The following is a 19,488-nucleotide window of genomic DNA, read 5'->3' as shown; positions in this document are numbered from 1 at the left end:
GCATGTCATGAGTTTGCTAACTATACTACAATTGTGTTTTGCAGGATATGGAAAGAATGTGGCCTGTTTTCAACAGTGGGGATTGCCAGAGTAGGGCATTTGTAAACCAAAAGCTTTTCAGTAGTTTGGAAAGCTTCCTGAAGGCCTTGAAGAAAACGAGCAATGACAGCTGTGAATGTCAACTAATGGTGGAAGATATCCAGAGACAATTGAAAATGTAAAGCCTTCTACATTTTGGTACCCTAAACAGTTCTTGTTGGAGATGTTAGTTTGTGCACATGACCATGTTTACAGGAGAACTACTGTTCACTGGATCACAGGGTATTAGGGGTTGGAAGGGACCCAAGGAGATCTTGGAGTCCAACTCCCCTGCCAGAGCAGGACCACACAATCTAGCACAGATGACAGAGGAGTGCATCCAGACAGACCTTGAAAGTCTCCAGGGGAAGTCATGCTTGAATAATCTTGTAGCATTCTATGACAACATAGCTGAATGGATAGATTCAGGAGAGCAGTGGATGTAATCTACCTTGACCTTAGCAAGGCCTTTGATGCTGTCTCCCATGATAGTCTAGTGAGAAACTGAGGAAGTGTGGGATGGAAGAGCAGGCAGTGAGATGGATTAGGAACTGGTTACAAGACAGAGTCCAAAGAGTGGTGATCAGTGGTGCCAGGTCCAGCTGGAGAGCTGTAACCAGTGGAGTCCCCCAGGAATCAGTGCTGGGTCCAGTCATGTTCAGCATCTTCATCAATGACATTCAGGGGACAGAGTCTGCTCACCAAGTGTACTGATGACACCAAACTGGGAGGCTTGGCTGATACAGCTGAAGGCTGTGTGGCCATCCAGAGAGACATGGACAGACTGAGAGCTGGGCACAGAGGAGGCAAAAGAGGTTCAACAAGGACAAGTGCTGAGTCCTGCACCCTGGAAGGAATAATAAATTATTAAGGTCTTTCTAAACATTTCCCCCTCCTTTTTCCATTGAACTGAAGATGGAGGGGATACAATGTGCAAATTAACTTGGCAAAATCTGGATAGTTTTAGACATGCTTGCAATTTTGCTGGACGCTTGCAGGAGATTTTGCTGTTCCATGGCAAAAAAGCTTTGAACCACAGACTTTGAATTTTCCATTCCCTCAGGTCAAAATTTTGCTATCTTAATTTTTTACTTAAAGCATTTTGGTTTGGCTTTATCTCAACTGCTGGGTATATTTTGCCAGTATTGCCATTGGAATGGGCTGCCCAGGGAGGTGGTGGAGTCACCATCCCTGGAGATGTTCAAGCAAAGCCTGGATGAGGCACTTAGTGCCATGGTCTGGTTGACTGGATAGGGCTGGGGGATAGGTTGAACTGGATGATCTTGGAGGTCTCTTCCAACCTGCTTGATTCTATGATCTCTGCACCATATAAATACAGCATGAGAAGGTCTGTGGAGCTCCTTACTGCATGCAGAACATCTGCACAGATAGCATAATGTGACCCTTATGCCTCATTTAGTGACTTCTTCTGTTCACGTTGTTCTTTATGCATGTAGTAATGCCAATGACTTCATTCTTAGCATTTATGAAACTTAAACTATCGTTTCAGGGTGGCTGAAAATTTGGAGCTGCAGCTCTCAGAAAATCCAGAGGCAGCTTTCCCCAGCAGTTTTAACCTGCTGAATGGTGGGTTCCAGTGCTCTTCACTTTGTTACAAGTTCCTGCTGTGTGATTTTGTAGGACAATCACATTGTGCTTGAAACCTTAAATGGATAATGCTTATGGAGACGACTGGTTTAATTCAGTGTGTTTTCGTTGTAGACATGTGCACGTGCATGTGTTTGGTTTTCTCACAGGACAGCATGGTTTACCCTGTCAGAGCCTGTCCAGTAAGATCACAGGATGTCAGGGGTGGAAGGGACCCAAAGAGATGTTCAAGTCCAGCCTTACTGTCAGAGCAGGATGATACAATCTAACACAGATCACAGGGGAGCACATCCAGACAGACCTTGAAAATCTCTAGAGAAGGAGACTCCACAACCTCTCTGGGGAGCCTGTTCCAGTGCTCTGGGACCCTAACAGTAAAGAAGTTCCCTCTTGTGTTGAGGTGAAACCTCTCCCATGCTTACCCCCATTGCTCCTTGTCCTATCCTAGGGAGCAAGTGAGCAGAGCCTGTCCCCTCCCTCCTGACCAGCCCTCAGATATTTACAGACATTTATTAGCTCCTCTCTGTCTTCTCTTTTTTAGACAAAAAAGCCCCAGGTCTCTCAGCCTGTCCTCACCAGGCAGTGCTCCAGTCCCCTTATCATCCTCATAGCCCTCCCCTGATCCTTCTCCAACACATCCCTGTCCCTCTTAAACTGAGGAGCCCAAAAGATACAGGGATTCATTAGAAAGAAGAGTGGAAGTAGAAAATCCTGAAGGACTAAAGGCTGCTTTGCTGATTTCAGATGTTTTTATAACACAGATGTGAGAAACCCTGAGCTATTGTGGTATAATGCAAACAGATGTGCAAGCCCTTCAAGTCTGCCAGGAAGACATTTTCATTTGCAGTAAAAGTTAATTCCATAATAGGAAGTTTTTGTGTCCTCTACCACTCCTCTGAAAAGTTGTCTACAACTACCTGAAGGGAAGTTGTAGCCAGGTGGGAGTTGGTCTCTTCTACCAGGCAGCCAGCAAGAGAACAAGGGGACACAGTCTCAAGTTGTGCTGGGGGAGGTATAGGCTGGATGTTAGGAGGAAGTCCTTGACAGAGTGATTGGCATTGGAATGGGCTGCCCAGGGAGGTGGTGGAGTAGCCATCCCTGGAGGTGTTCAAGAAAAGCCTGGATGAGGCACTTAGTGCAATAATATAGGTGATTTGAGAGGGCTGTTTGCTAGGTTGGACTGGATAATCTTGGAGGTCTCTTCCTGGTTGATTCTATGATATTCTATGGTACAGTCTATGGGCAAATTAATTAAGGAGATTGGTACTTTTAGCAGGATTTTGATCTTGAAGATGTTTTTCAAAGGAATTGATTCTATGATTCTCCAATTTCCTTCTTTTCCAGATGTGAAAGTCAAAGAGTGCATTCAGAATCTTACTCAGTTGAGGCTGGACATTGGTTCTTCTGTCAATATTTCTGAAGAAGCTATTAGTACCATCTTGGAAGCCAATATCTCTTATTCAAAGGTAAAAGACTGAAAAGAGACATTAAATAAATGTGTCAACTTACAGCCTGCTGTTGCAACCAAAATAGAACAAATCCCCTTGTTTTTTGTGCAGTATCTTGGAGTCACCATCACTGGAGGTGTTCAAGAAAAGCCTGGATGAGGCACTTGGTGCCATGGTCTAGTTGACTGGCTAGGGCTGGGTGCTAGGTTGGACTGGATGAGCTTGGAGGTCTCCTCCAACCTGGCTGATTCTATTCTATTTTGGGACTTCATCATAGCAATATGAAGCATGAAGAGATCAGTTTATAGTAGCACTGCTCTTCTGGGCTAAATGGTACTACTTCATTATTTTCAGGAAAACTTTACCTGTTGCCCACAAATCTTCCTTCAGCAACATGTTGTAGGTCATGACCTGTTAGTGAGGGATACCACATGGACTCCACATGGTTTGATGTGCATCCCACCGGAGACCTTTGTTGTTTGTTCTGACTCCATTTATATAGTCTTGAGCACAAACCACATACCTACACATTAGCAAAGTCTAGGCAAAGAGCAGCCCAGTCTTTAACATACATCACACCTTGTTTTTTCTCATTAGCCAAATGCCACAGGTATGTGCACAGGTACCTAGAAAGAACTATCATACAATCATAGAATGATAGAATCAACCCGGTTGGAAGAGACCTCCAAGCTCATCCTAGCACCCAACCCTATCCAGTCAACCAGACCATGGCACTAAGTGCCTCATCCAGTCTTCTCTTGAACACCTCCAGGCATGGTGAACCCACCACCTCCCTGGGCAGCCCATTCCAATGCCAATCACTCTCTGCCAACAACTTCCTCCTAACATCCAGCCTAGACCTCCCCCAACACAACTTGAGACTGTGTCCCCTTGTTCTGTTGGTGGTTGTCTGGCAGAAGAGGCCACCCCCTACCTGGCTACAACCTGCCTTCAGGTAGCTGTAGACAGCAATGTTGTTATTCCTTCTCTCATTGCATTCCCACATTTACTCCTCTGTTTTGGTGCAGGATTTGAGCTTGGTGTGTTTTTCACTCTTCTTACATTATCTTGCTATTACCTTGCCTTACTTCCAGTTTATGTATCTATTGTCTCTTGATTTTTGTCTGTAATTTGATTGTGTGAGTTTCCTGACTGAAGAAGTGTGTGTGTTGTCACAACTGTTCTCTGTGAAGCCAGTGATTAGCAGAAATAATGAAAAATGCCACCCAACCTAGAGGCTTTCTCCCATTAATGCTTCTATGACTGAAGAGTCAGGGGATACGTTTGGTATAAACTCACCAGGTCAGCTAAGCATCCACTTGATGTCACTGATGCTCCACTTCCAGAAGCAGTTGGGAGTTTTGTTCATTAAATGTGTGGCTATGAAACTGGCAACTTAGATGATTATAACTGCTTAGAGATGATTTGTTCTTTTGTGTCTCTGGCAGTGTGAATGCCTTTATTGTTATCTTGTTTTGATGCCAGTAGATGCTAATGAGAGAATTAATCTGGAAGTGAGACACTTAAATTTGATTTGGTGCACTTCTGATCTTTTGGAATAATTATGATAATTGAGTTGTATTTTCCAATTGTTTTCTTTTCTTTCTTGTATTGGTTTGTTTGCTTTGCCTTTTCTGCTTGCTTGTTTGGCCAAACTCCTGTGTAGCATTTAGATACATGTGCACATCTCATATTTACCTATCTATAACAAAAATTTTGTGTGCTTCACAGGATGTTAGGGGTTGGGAGGGACCCAAAGAGATCAAGTCCAACCTCCTCACTGCCAGAGCAGGATCATAATCTTGTGCAGGTCACACAGGAATGCATCCAGACAGCTCTTTAAAGTCTCCAGAGTAGGAGACTCCACCACCTCTCTGGAGAGTCTGTTTCAGTGTTCTGTGATCCTTACAATAAAGTTCTTCCTTGTGTTGAGGTGGAACTTCCTGTGCTGCAGTTGATCTGCATTGCTCCTTGTCCTATCACAGAGGGAAACTGAGAAGAGTTTGTCCCCTCCCTCTAGACCTCCAGCACACAGATTTTTTTAAGCATTGATTAGATCCCATCTAGGTCTTCTTTTCACCAGATCAAACAGTCCAAGGTCACTCAACCTCTCCTTACAAGGCGGAGCTCCAGCCCCTTCATCATCTTTGCATCCTTTCACTGGACTCTTTTGTGTAGATCCCTGTCCCCCCTGAACTGGGGAGCCCCAAACTGAATGCAATACTCCAGGAGAAGTTCAGAGTCTCCTGTACTTCATGTCCATTCAAAAACCTTTTTAGCCTGATGGACTACACACCTGTATAAAGCTAAATTAACCCCATTCAGCATCACACCAGGAACATTTAGCATCACACCAGGAATATTCAGCCAACTAAGTCAGCTTTTTGTAAGCAGACATGTAAGTGTTTAACTCTTCCCCAGTCCAACTGGAACTTCAAAGCCCATGTCTCCTACTGATTGCACAAGTACTTTTTGAAGTTAAAGTTTAGGCATATCTATTATGTTGGTAGATATATACATATATATCTACTGCCTGATATCCCTAATAATAGCAGCAGGACCTCTGCAGTCCTAGGTTTCTGTTATTGTATAGTTCTCTTCTGCTTGTCTCTGGGATCATAGAATCAATGAGGTTGAAAGAAACCTCCAAGATCATCCAGTCCAACCTATCCCCCAGCCCTAGCCAATCAACCAGACCATGGCACTAAGTGCCTCAGCCAGGCTTTGCTTCAACACCTCCAGGGATGGTGCCTCCACCACCTCCCATTCCAATGCCAATCACTCTCTCTGCAAAGAACTCCCTCCTAACATCCAGCCTAGACTTTCTTTGAAGAAAAAAAAAAAACAAAACATACTCAGCACTGCTGTTATCCTGACTGATTGTAGAATCATAGCATCAGCCAGGTTAGAAGAGGCCTCCAAGATCCTCCAGTCCAACCTAGCACACAGCTCCTTCCAGGCTTTTCATGAACACCTCCAGGCACAGCCACTCCACCACCTCCCTGGGCAGCCCATTCCAATGCCAATCACTCTCTCTGCCAACAACTTCCTCCTCACATCCAGCCTATTCTTCCCCCAGCACAACTTGAGATTGTGCCCCCTTGTTCTGTTGCTGGTTGCCTGGCAGAAGAGACCAACCCCACGTGGCTACAGCCTCCCTTCAGGTAGTTGTAGACAGCAATGAGGTCTGTCCTGAGCCTCCTCTTCTCCAGGCTGCACACCCCCAGCTCCCTCAGCCTCTCCTCACAGGGTTTGTGTTCCAGGCCCCTCACCAGCTTCATTGCCCTTCTCTGGACACCTTCCAGCACCTCAACATCTCTCTTGAACTGAGGGGCCCAGAGCTGGACACAGCACTCAAAGTGTGGCCTGAGCACTGTTGAGTACAGGGGCAGAAGAACCTCCCTTGTCCTGCTGGCCACACTGCTCCTGATGCAGGATGGTAAGAGTAAGGCTGTAAGTTGTTTTGTGCTTATCACATTTACCCCTAATTTCTGCCACAATATTGTACTCTGGCCATGCTCTTTGCCATGCAATTAAGTGTACTGAAACTGCTCTAAAACGGTAACCAGAAGGTTCTAAGCATCCATTTACTGAACACAAGACTTCAAATTAGCTCTGGTACTCACAAAGTTTCAACAACACTTCAAAGTGACTTCATCTATTGGATACATTGAGTTAGCTGAGTGGACTTAAATAGTGATACTCCTTGAATGTTACGTGAGTGTACTCCAAAAGAAGGAAGGTTCACATTGCTTGATTTTAGTGATGCATTTTGGAGAGAAACATGTTTAATGTATATGTGTTTCCATAGGTCTTTTACAGTGCCTTTGTGATAGCTTTAACCAGAAGATGTGATGAAGAAATACTTAGCCTGCTGTTAAATCTACCTGAGAACAATCAAACTTCCCTCCTGGTGGAAGAATTATGTTCTTTACCAGCACTGGACTTGTACACCATCTTTGTACTGCTCCTGCAGAACGTGAATTTACGTCATGTCGTGTATGAGGTAAGATGCAAAAGCCCCAAGCATTCAGTTCTTTGTTTTTCAGTTCTTGCAGGTGGTCTAAAGCATGCAAGTGGATGAATAAGTCTACTCTTTCTTCATGTGGTCTTGCTCTGTGAAAGAAAACACTGAGTCACTGAATCACAGGATTTCTTAGATTGGAAAAGACCTTCAAGCTCCTCGAGTCCAATCATTGGTTTCATGCTGACAAGTCTTTGACTAAGCCAAACCCCTCAGCACAACATCTCATCACTAGGAATTGCTATGGTTGGAAGGGACCACTGGGATCAGCCAGTCCAGCCTTCATCCCAGAAGCCTTCATCACTAAACTGTAGCCTCAAGCACCACATCCACTCTCCCTTTAAACATCTCCAGGGATGGTGACTCCACCACCTCCCTGGGCAGCCTGTGCCAGTGCCTGACCACCCGCTCAGGAAAGAACTTCCTCCCAACAGCCAACCTAAACCTCCCCTGACACAACTTGAGGCCATTTTCTCTTGTCCTATTATTAGTAATTCAGGAGAACAGACCAGCTGCAGCCTCAATACCTCCTTTTAGGTAGCTGTAGAGGGCAATAAGGTCCGCTCTCAGCCTCCTCTTCTCTAGACTAAACAAGCCCAGCTCCCTCAGCCACTCATAGGTCATGTTTGCCAGATCTCTCCCCATCCTCATTGCCCTTCTCTGCACCTGCTCCATATGAAGTTTATTTGTCCTCAGATAGTGTGTAGGAAATGAATAATAGTTATGAATATTAGTTTCTGTATGAATATTAAGTTTTATTAATAATATTTAAAAATGGGCAGAATTCCCTGAGGTTCTTTGGATTTTCAGTCAACAGGAAGCAATTGCTCAGAATTAAGCAGTTTAAACAGTCAGGACTTAGAAAATAATAATGTGAAAACAGACTCTTTTGGAGTCTTGGCATTCACTCCAGCAGATGTACTCACAACTCTTTTGGTCCCTGAGTAAGTCTCTTGTATCAAAGGCGCTTTCAAACTCATGATAATGATCCCAAGGTAAACTACAAATATTCCAGGCAGAGGGAAGGAGTTGCTGCTAAGCCATTAGTGTGAGCTGCAGCACTGGCTGCCTTTAAGGAGCTGCAGGCAGGAAGGCTCTGTGCAGACAAAGGCTGGATACAGAAAGGCTCAGTTTCTAAATCATCCCCTCTTATATACTTCAGTTTGGAAACCAAACTGGCCAACAGGCACCAGCACCATTGTTCTGGCCAGTGAATTCAAAGCTCCATGCCTCCTTTGACCACACAGGCACGTTGAGGGCAGCACAAGACCCCTGACATGTGGTGCTAAGCCCACTAGTCCTCAGGGCTTTGCTGGGGCCAAACCCTTATTATTTGCTCACCTGCCTCACTCCTGGACCCCAGCACAACAGGAGGAGGTGAGCCAGGGTTAAACCTGCCTGGCAGGGCATGCCCTACCATGAGAGGGTTCACAAAGCGAACACAAAAGCTGGGGAATGGAGTTGGTAGATGCTGATGTGTTTCATTTATTGGTTCCTCAAGGAAAACTATCACTGAGGAGTTAACTATAGAAATTTAGAGGAAGTGCAGAAGGTCAAAGATGTAGTTTTATGAATCTTCAGCAGAGTTTGCAGTTGGTCAATTCTTATTTTCTAAGTGTGGAAGGCTAACCTGGCATCATTAGAACTAGAACAAGCACAGGAGCTCTTGACTCATGGAAAATGAGACCTCACAACACAAGGTGTTATTAGGCAAGACATGTTTAATTAGAGCTGAGTGACAAGGGCAGGTCATCCTCCAAAGCCCTTGCACAACTTCACCTGGTTCAGGTAGAATATTTACGCCACAAAATCATGCATATTTAGGACAGGGGTAGGGTTACTACAGTTAGTTCTTGGAACAGGAGGAGATAGTACAAGTGATTCCTGGAACTCATTTCCATGCTGTCCCATCTCTTCATGCATGCTCACTGCCACCTGGTGGTCGTCTTTTGGGGTCTTTGAGAGGAAGGATGACATCTGCCTCAGGCTGACCTCTCTACCTTTCGTCCACCTGGCATCAGTTGTGGGTCACATTCTTGGGTGGAGTTTGCAACGTTCTCATCTTTGAATACAGCATTCTTCTTCTCCATGGGAGTGTTTCAAGACCCTCTCAAGCTTAACCCCCCCTCTTTTGTGTTTGATTGATGATACTTAATATTGATGCTCACACAGTTAATGATTTAACTAGGTTGCTACACTCCATGTTCTCTATCCCTTTTCCCATATCACTCACACGACAAGAATTAGAAGATAAGTTTGTAGGAAAAAAATTGTAGCACTCCAGAATGTGTTTTATGTGCTGTGGAAATCGTGTTGCCAGCTCAGGTGGGTCTTTCAGGAAGGAGCTTGTCCAGCTCTCTGCATGAGTCTTTCTATAAGGGCAAATCTGTGCTTTATGTCACCTGAGATAAGTAACTCTGGCAAGAATAGCACAATAATGGAGTGGAGAAGTCTGTAGCAAACTGTTTTATTGACACAACTGTAGATACTCTGGGATCTAGTGTGGGGTTTCTGTGAGGTAATGTTTTACTTGTAATAGTGAAATCATCAGGAGGAATTTCTGATAGCAGATGTTTGTTTCAGCTCTTTGGAGATAATTGATGGACAGAACATAAAATGTTGTAAGCACAAATAGCTGAATCACAAAATAGTAGGGCTTTGAAGGTGCCTCCAGTGATCATCTAGTTGTGTGTGTGTCCCCCCAGTAAAGCAGGTTTGCCTAGAGATGGTTGCACAGGAGTGTATCCAGGTGGGTTTTGAACAGTATTGAGATCACCCTTAAGCCTGAAGGGAGGTTGTAGCCAGGTGGGGTTGGTCTCTTCTGCCAGGCAACCAGCAACAAGAAGAGGATGGAGTCCCAAGTTGTGCCAGGGGAAGTGTAGGCTGGAGGAAGTTGTTGCCAGAGGAAGTGATTGCCATTGGAATGGGCTGCCCAGAGAGGTGGTGGAGTCACCATTCCTGGAGCTGTTCAAGACAAGCCTGGATGGGGCACTTAATGCTGTGGTCTAATTGATTGGCTAGGGCTGGGTGCGAGGTTGGACTGGATGAGCTTGGAGCTCTCTTCCAACCTGATTGATTCTAGGATTCCAACCTGGTTGATTCTATGAGATAAAGACAATTGGAGGAAGATGAAAGCATGTAAGAGGATTATATTTTTACCATGGATAGGCAGGTTGCCATAAAACAGTTTGTGTTATCATATCATCTAAATAACCTATAAAAGCAAAGGAAATGAGAGGAGATTGACAAAAATGTGTGGTGGAAATAACAAACAGACAATTGCACTTCAGCCAAGTAGGGAATGAAATGCATGGAATTATTTCAGGTGAAAGGCAGTGTGTGTGAAAAATCCACAGGGAGAAACAATGTGATAGGAAATGTTCTTGTCTAACACAAGGTCTTGTAATTACAGGACAAGGGTTAATGGGTTTGAACTTGAAGAGAGGAGACTTAAGCTAGATGTTAGGAAGAAGCTCTTTGTAATGAGGGGGGTGAAACACTGGCACAGGTTGCCCAGGGAGGTTGTGGATGCTCCCTCTCTGGAGATGTTCAAGGGCAGGTTAGATGAAGCCTTGAGAAACCTGTTCTAGTGGAAGGTGTCCCTGCCTGTGACAGAGAGTTGGAACTGGATGATCCTTGAGGTCCCTTCCAACCTACAAAAACTACATTGACTTCATGATTCTATAATATGATTCCCAAAGCAAGTAAAATGGTTCTTAGATTTAATGTATAAAGTATTTAAAAACTGTTAAACTGCTGCATCTTGAAGCAGTTGAAGTTCACTTACACTGAATTCCAAAGAGGCAGGACGTTGCAGATGTTATTAGCATCTTGGGTAGAAGATCTCTCTTCAGCTTGGCAGATATAAACCTGTTCTCTGAATTGTGATTCCTGATTTCACAGTATCACAGTATCATCAGGGTTGGAAAAGACCTCACAGATCATCAAGTCCAACCCTTTACCACACAGCTCAAGGCCAGACCATGGCACCAAGTGCCACGTCCAGTCCTGCCTTGAACAGCTCCAGGGACGGCGACTCCACCACCTCCCCGGGCAGCCCATTCCAGTGTCCAATGACTCTCTCAGTGAAGAACTTTCTCCTCACCTCCAGCCTAAATCTCCCCTGGCGCAGCCTGAGGCTGTGTCCTCTCGTTCTGGTGCTGGCTACCTGAGAGAAGAGAGCAACCTCCCCCTGGCCACAACCTCCCCTCAGGTAGTTGTAGACAGCAATAAGGTCACCCCTGAGCCTCCTCTTCTCCAGGCTAACCAATCCCAGCTCCCTCAGCCTCTCCTCGTAGGGCTGTGCTCAAGGCCTCTCCCCAGCCTCGTTGCCCTTCTCTGGACACGCTCGAGCATCTCAATGTCCCTCCTAAACTGGGGGGCCCAGAATTGAACACAATACTCAAGGTGAGGTCTAACCAGTGCAGAGTACAGGGGCAGAATGACCTCCCTGCTCCTGCTGACCACACCATTCCTGATGCAGGCCAGGATGCCACTGGCTCTCTTGGCCACCTGGGCACACTGCTGGCTCATGTTCAGGCGGGTATCAATCAGCACCCCCAGATCCCTCTCTGTCTGGCTGCTCTCAGCCACTCCGACTCCAGCCTGTATCTCTGCATGGGGTTGTTGTAGCCAAAGTGCAGCACCCTGCATTTGGAGCTATTGAACACCATCCCCTTGGACTCTGCCTATCTGTCCAGGCGGTCAAGGTCCCGCTGCAGAGCCCTTCTGCCTTCCAACTTCCAATTTGCTGTAGACCAGAGAATTTCTCTTTAGCTGAATCTGAGAGCAAGTGAAGAACTACACTAAAAGTTTTGATGTGGTTGACAGGAACGTTGTATTCTTGGTTTTAGAAAAAGACTGAATAATGTAGAGTGTTTCGTTGAAGTAGTAATGTTTGTTTCCACTTAGAACTTGTTATGATTTGTCATTGTTTTCCAAGGTTAAGGTGCCATCTGAGATGGGCAGCATGCTAGACATGCTGCTGGATGTGGTCTCCAGTATCAGCTCTCTTCTTGATAAAGTTCACCATGTCATGGAAAAACTTCCAGTGTTCCTCCAAGGAATTCAGAATCTTGGTGTGCCTGACACCTCTGCATTGCAGCAGGTATGTGTATGACTTCAGTAGGCATGTTTAATTCTGGCTGTAAGGTGCCTTGTTAGGGATGTGTACTTGGTAAGGAGGAACGCCAGCAGAAAGTGTTTCCAAGAAAGTTGGGGACTCAGAGAGAAGTGAGTCCATAGACTCTGGCAAGATTCATTTTGTCTCTTTCAAGAGCTGTGAATTTTTGAGACTGTAGATCACAGAATTATAGGATCATGGAATTTCTTAGATTGGAAAAGAACATTTTTGCCTGGGCAACTCATTCCAGGCTCTCACCACTCTCATGCTCAGCAACTTCCTCCTCACAGCCAGTCTGAATCTCCTCACCTACAGCTTTGCTCCATTCCCCCTAGTCCTGTCACTCCCTGAGAGGCTTAAAAAGTCCCTCCCCAGGTTGTGTGTTGACCCCTTTCAGATCCTGGAAGGCCACAATAAGGTCGCCTTGGAACCTCCTCTTCTCCAGAATGAACAGCCCCAACTCTTTCAGTAGGATGTTTCTTTTCCTAAGAAATAATTCTGTATGAAGACTTGTTCCTCTGTGGCCTTAACTTCTGGATTAGCTGTGGGAAATCTGAGTTGAATCTGGATCTAAAGTGGCAAAACTCTAAAAGAACTCTTAGTGGGAAGTGGGCAAAGTGGAGTTGTTAGTACAATACAGTATCACAGTGTCACCAAGGTTGGAAGAGACCTCACAGATCATCAAGTCCAACCCTTTACCACAGAGCTCAAGGCTAGACCATGGGCAAAATGGATTCATAGAATTAACCAGGTTGGAAGAGACCTCCATGATCATCCTCTCCAACTTATCCTCCAGACTTATCCAGTCAACTAGACCATGGATTTGTGACTACAATACAGAGTAAACACTGCCTTAAATGCTATTTTGCCTAGTGTTCATAAGTTCTAAAGTGTGTAACACAGAGTGTTGCAAAATGCTGCTTTATGCATATTCGTTTCAATCGGGGGGCACTTTCTCTGGGATAGCTCAAAGTCGACTCCAAATGTCAGTTTGTTTGAAGGTCTCCAAAGGTCCTGCACAAAAGGCTTGCAAAGGAACAAATCGACCAGCAGAGGGCGACCTGCTCACAGCATCAATCTTTATTCCTTGGCAACCAATGCGATGTTATTGTAACACAGATTTAACCTCTTTGTTCCTTTTCACCTGTGAACTTCTTTGGCCCCTTTTTCTGACACAATTTTTTATTTTCTTTACTTTCAGTAAGTAGTTTTAATTTTTTTTTTCTGGAGAAATTGTAGTTTGTTTTTGTTGCTTTGTAATTTGTGGAGGATTTAAGAAGTCAGTGTCTATTTCTGTTAAATCTTTGATGTTTTGACTCTTCTTTATCTGTAGATTCTTTTTTCCCCTCGTTTTTTAGACCAGACAAACCATCCTTCTCAGGTTTGTTTGGACTTTGTTTATTTGCTTGTTTTGCTGGTACAATGAAACATAAAAGGAGGTTGTAGTGAGGCTGGAGCTGGTCTCCAGTTCTCCCAAATGACTGTAATTACTGACACACTGACTGTGTCCCCTTGTTCTGCTGGTGGTTGCCTCAGAGCAATCTTATGCTTTAAAAAAGCAAGGCTGTTTCCTATTTAAAAAAGAGAGAAGGCATGATTATCTCCAAATCACAGGTAACACTCTTCATCAGGGTTCAAACAATATTAACTTGGGCTACGACCTCTTAACGCAGCAAAAATGGCAGAAGTAACACCCAAACCATCACAAGTCTGAAATGAGGCAAGAAACAGCTGGAGGGCCAAGACTGGAGAGTGGTGGTGAGTGGTGCCACATCCAGTGGACAGCTGTCACTAGTGGTGTGCCCCAGAGATCAGTGCTGGGCACAGTCCTGTTCAACATCTTTTTTGAGGATCTGGGTGAGGGGATTGAGTCCAGCATCAGTAAGTTTGCAGATGCCACCAAGCTAGGAGCAGGTGTGGAGCTGTTGGAAGGTAAGGGAGCCCTGCAGAAGGACCTTGCCAGGCTGGATGGTAAGCAGAGGCCAATGGGAAGAGATTGAAAAAGACCAAGCGCAGTGTTCTGCACTTTGGCTGCAACAATTCCAGCACTACAGGGTGGAGAGAGAGTGGCTGAGAGCAGCCAGGCAGAGAGGGACCTGGAGGTACTGGTAGAGAGTAGCTGAACATGAGCCAGCAGTGTGCCCAGGAGAGCCAGTGGCATCCTGAACTGGATCAGGAACAGTGTAGATAGTAGGGCAAGGGAGGTTATTCTGGCCCTGTGCTCAGCACTGGTCAGGCCACACCTTGAGTGCTGAGCCCAGTTTTGGACTCCTCAGTTCAAGAGAGATGTTCAGATACTGGACTGTGTCCAGAGAAGGGTGACAAAGCTGGTGAGGGACCTGGAGCACAGCCCTGTGAGGGGAGGCTGAGGAGCTGGGGGTGTGCAGCCTGCAGCAGAGGAGGCTCAGGGCAGAGCTCATTGCTGTCTGCAACTACCTGAAGGGAGGCTGTAGCCAGGTGGGGTTGGTCTCTTCTGCCAGGCAACCAGCAGCAGAACAAGGGGACACAGTCTCAAGTTGTTCTGGGGGAGGTCAAGGCTGGATGTTGTTAGGAAGTTGTTGGCAGAGAGTGATTGGCATTCGAATGGGCTTCCTAGGGAGGTAGGGAGGTGATGGAGTCACCATCCCTGGAGGTGTTCAAGCAAAGCCTGGATGAGGCACTCAGTGCCATGGTCTAGTTGACTGGCCGGGGCTGGGTGCTAGGTTGGACTGGATGATCCTGGAGGTCTCTTCCAACCTGCTTCATTCTATGATTTGTTTGTAGGGGTCTGCTTCTTTGGATTCATCAGCCTTGATGACAGACCTACGTCGTTTAGTTTCAACTAGAACAACTGGATCAAAGACAACTTTTTGTCAACATCCATCCTGTGTAGTTCTCCTCCTTTATCAAAGGCAAATTTTAGGAAACACATCTTATTGAGTCAGTAGATATTTAGTTGAAAGACAGTAAGCAGATTCAGTCTATTGGTGGCAGCTTACTGCATAAATATTCATTATTTGATTTTTCAAGTTATTTTGATTAGAACTAGAATTAATTACCAAGTTTGTGCTCTTTGAGTGAAATAAGCCTCATTTATCCTTTTAGTGCAAGTAGTCACTAATAAGGAATCAAACCCACTTTTATTTATCCTTCTGCATAAATAAAGTTTATTCCTCCAGTAAAGTTCATTCCAGCAGATTAATTCAAGAGCTGTGGATGGTAGCATTATGAAACATGATATTATTTATTTACTATACTGCATGCTGGAGCTGTATGCAGCTTTTGCTGTCAGATTTTGGGAGCAGCCAACACTGAGGTTTAAATTACACTTCCTAATTCTCCTCCAGCATTACTAAAGAAACACCTGGCACTTCAGTAAATGAATTTATCAGGATAAAATGTTTCTAACTAACAGCACAATCCCTAAACCATCTGTTATGGTGTTATGACATATGAATATTAATACAATTATTAAACATTAATAAAAATAATTCCCTTAACTTTTATTTACAGGGTGCTTGCTTGTGCAAATAGATGACAGGATGTGTACAGTGCATAGGTGTGATGGTTTGGCTGTTACCTGCCCCCCCCACTTTGGAAAATCACCCAGACTAGACTCAGCTGAGCTGGAAATTGAATGAAGCTTTGTATTTACAGCTTAGCACGAGGTACAAGCAGGTATTGACAATATAGACAGAAATATACAAGTTAAAAAGTAATACAGAAACACAACAGCCCTCCCAGAAACCTGAGTCCCCAGGAGGGGCTTCCAACCACCCTTCCACCTTCTTCCCACCCCTCTGCCTTACCCCAGACTTTGCCTTGCATTTAAGGTAGTTTGGAGGTTTGGCCAGGGGGCTTAGGAAGCAGATGGATTAGTCACACAGGCAGCAGGTTAGGTTAGAGAGAGATGTTCAGCCCCAGTGAGACAGAGAGCGACTCTGTTACCTATGATTGTATTCTTGTTCTTATACATCTCAGCAAGCCTATGAGTGCAGCAGACATCACCACTCTTTCCTTTTCACAGCCTGTCATCTAATTCTTCTCACCAGAATATTCTAGCTGGCTTCAAACTAGCACACCCCAGACTTTGCTTTATGATAAGGTGGGTTTGGAGGATCGGCCAGGGGGGTTAGGAAGCAGAAGGATTGGTTAGGCTGCAAGTTAGAGATTCTATGATTGTGTGGTTCTGTGAACTGTTTTTATTGCCAACGTGCATCTGCAAAATGGTTTTGGTTGCTTCTAGTATCTTTGTGACACAGGAGTGACCTACCACAACACGAGTGAAATCTGCTATTGTAACCAAGTGATCTGCAGTTCTGTTTGTCTTAACATTTTCATTCCTTTTCTACCTGATAACAGTGTTTGTCAAAGTTTAGTGTAGTATAACAATCTGCCTTTCATTGAGTATCCTGGCAATGAAAACTGCATTTCCTTGACGCTCACCACATGATAAAGGCAATCAAGAGAACAATAAAGCACATCAGGCTTTCATTCTTGTAAGCAGTTTCAACAGTCTAACTTTGTCAATCTTTTCGGATGGGAGCTTTGAGAGGTCCCCAGGGCTACCCCCTGAAGCTACTAAAAGAACTGTTCTTCAATCTGTATTTCTGTCTGTTTGTCCTAGCTCTTGCAGGGTGGGCAGTTCAGAAGCTCAGCTGTTGGACCCTGGGCATCTGTAGTCAAGGCAGTGTGTAAAGAAGAGTGGTCGTTTTTCAGCAAAGCAAACCTGTTCATTGACGCACCCAGAACTGTGGGAGTCTTGCAGGACAACATGGCAAAATACAGCATTCCTGAAGACTCAAGTAAGAAAAACTGCCAAGCACAAGTTGCATGTTCAGAGCTCAGGGAAGTTTTGCCCTCTTACATGGAAATGTTTGTATCTCAGGTGGCAGGATAAAGCTGAGAATAAGAGTCGACTAATAAAAGTTATGGCAGCAAGCTAATTGTGGGTGAGGCAGAAATGATCCTGGTTGTTTTCTGTCTTCAAAAAATAGCAATAGGAATATTTCTGACTTAGAGACCTATTTTTTAATGCACTTGGTATTAAAAACACATCTTCAAGATACAGGGTTGAGAATTGGTTGTTCCATGGTGAACACAGCACTGTGGTACTGCTGTGCAGGAATGTAGGTGAGCCTGCTGACTGAGAAGCATTTAAACAGTTGCTATTCCTATCATGTTTATCAAGTATCCAGAAGATCTCTTAACTCTTCTGTAATTTCACCTTTGCTCCTTTTCCCCAACGTGTATTTAACTTACCATGAGTCACATTGTTAATTGTTGTGGTTAAAGAGAGCTGACAGAAATTAAACTCTCAAATCAAATTGGAGAGAAAATACAGAGCTAGACATTCTAAAGCAATTACCCCATCCATGGCAAACGCCACTGAGGTTTTCCCCATCCCAAAAAAACCCTGAATCTACACTCTCCAGTGCTCCAATCCTCCCCCCACCATGCCTCTGCCATCCAAAAGGGCCTACTGCTTGCATGTTCTTCCCCATAAAGTGGCTCCTGCCACACACACAGGGCAGGAGGAGGAGGAAAGGAGAATGAACTGACCTTGTTGTGAGCTTATAACAAGATAGCAGAATTATGGGATTGAATAACAGTCTTCTAGTCCCCAGAAGATTTTTAACCCTATTGTCTCAACCTGGGGCTTTAATAAACATGTTAATGCCTCAGGGGCCCTGGAATAGAGAGTATTGCTCGAGAAGGATCTGTGCCTGTGAATCCTAGCTCTATCATCTATCAGTTTCTACAGCCAGAAAATGATTGATTTGGCTGGGATCCTCAGGAGAGAGCCAGAGCCCTGCTCTGGCCTCCTTCACAGGTCTGTGGGATAGCAGCAAGCAGGCAGACCTGCTTTTCTTGCCTATGTGAAGAATGCAGTTAGCAGGTAGGTTAATTAGAGAGGTTATGTGGCATTGAGTCTCCTTTGAAGCTGTTTAGGCAGTCTCTGTTTCTGGATGATTTTTCTCAGTAGGACAAGGGATAGATTCATAGAATCACCCAGGTTGGAAGAGACCTCCAAGATCATCCAGTCCAACCTAGCACCCAGCCCTATCCAGTCAACCAGATCATGGCACTAAGTGCCTCAGCCAGGCTTTGCTTGAACACTTCCAGGAACAGTGACTCCACCACCTCCCTGGGCAGCCCATTCCAATGCCAATCACTCTCTCTGCCAGGAACTTCCTCCTAACATCCAGCCTGTACTTCCCCCAGCACAACTTGAGACTGTGTCCCCTTGTTCTGTTGCTGGTTGCCTGGGAGAAGAGACCCAACCCCACCTGGCTACAGCCTCCCTTCAGGTAGTTGCAGACAGCAATGAGCTCTGCCCTGAGCCTCCTCTGCTGCAGGCTGCACACCCCCAGCTCCCTCAGCCTCTCCTCATAGGGTTTGTGTTCCAGGCCCCTCCCCAGCTTTGTCGCCCTCCTGTGGACACCTTCCAGTACTGCAACATCTCTCTTGAATTGAGGAGCCCAGAACTGGACACAGCACTCAAGGTGTACCCTGATCAGTGTGGGCAGGGGTTTTATATGTCAATCTTTCTATTCTAAAATGCATTGTTATAACTTGTAGGATAGATCTGGTTCACAAGTGGCTTTCCACAAGCATGAGAAGCTCTTCAAATTCTGATCTATTCTTTTTTGGTTTGATGTGTAGAGATCTGCATCCTCAGCACTATCACAGGCTGTGGTTGAACAATTTCTGTTTGAGGATGGCGTAGTGGCAGTTGGACAGTATTTGGCACAGTGGTCTGGCAGATCCTAAATTAAGGCTCAGGCTTTAATTTGACTTAAAATAAAGATAAAGAATCCAACTTCATCTGAATTGTTTGTCTTAGATGTGAGTCTATCTTTTGCAGCTCCATTTTGCTTGAGGATTTATCAGGAGATTCTGCAGTCTTCTAATGGGGCTCTGCTATGGACTTTCCTGAAACCTTTACTACATGGGAAGATACTCTACAACTCAAACCTCAACATGATTGACCTAGTGATGAAGAAGGTGAGTACAGAAAGGAGCACTATTTATTGATGTTTTTAAGGTTTGCCTCTTTTAGGGCAGATACTAGCAGTTGGATAATTGTCTTTCAGACAACTGGATTCACCCTGCCCTCTGAGTTCTCACCTTGTTTCCACTTCCAGCTTACTATTTCTCTTAAATTTGACCCTGCTTGTTACAGTGGTTGCACCTCAGTGTGAAAAGCAGATTTTGTTCAAAGTCCC

At 44.9% G+C, this 19,488-nt stretch overlaps 1 protein-coding gene across 1 annotated transcript in view; it reads left to right on the top strand.

Moving 5' to 3' along the window:
- Positions 1-19,488, top strand: part of ABCA13 (ATP binding cassette subfamily A member 13) — a 135,922-nt gene that overhangs the window by 35,418 nt on the left and 81,016 nt on the right. Inside the window, exons 15-21 of the mRNA XM_064160725.1 lie at positions 45-217; positions 1,589-1,665; positions 3,031-3,152; positions 6,946-7,140; positions 12,101-12,265; positions 16,887-17,064; positions 19,128-19,267. Coding sequence (XP_064016795.1) covers positions 45-217; positions 1,589-1,665; positions 3,031-3,152; positions 6,946-7,140; positions 12,101-12,265; positions 16,887-17,064; positions 19,128-19,267 — 1,050 coding nt within the window. The remainder of the gene's footprint in view (positions 1-44; positions 218-1,588; positions 1,666-3,030; positions 3,153-6,945; positions 7,141-12,100; positions 12,266-16,886; positions 17,065-19,127; positions 19,268-19,488) is intronic.

Source organism: Pogoniulus pusillus, chromosome 21 (genome assembly GCF_015220805.1).
Source record: "Pogoniulus pusillus isolate bPogPus1 chromosome 21, bPogPus1.pri, whole genome shotgun sequence".
In the NCBI taxonomy this organism is placed as follows: Eukaryota; Metazoa; Chordata; class Aves; order Piciformes; family Lybiidae; genus Pogoniulus; species Pogoniulus pusillus.
Note: the sequence above shows the minus strand (reverse complement) of the source record. Positions and strands in the feature narration are given on the sequence as shown.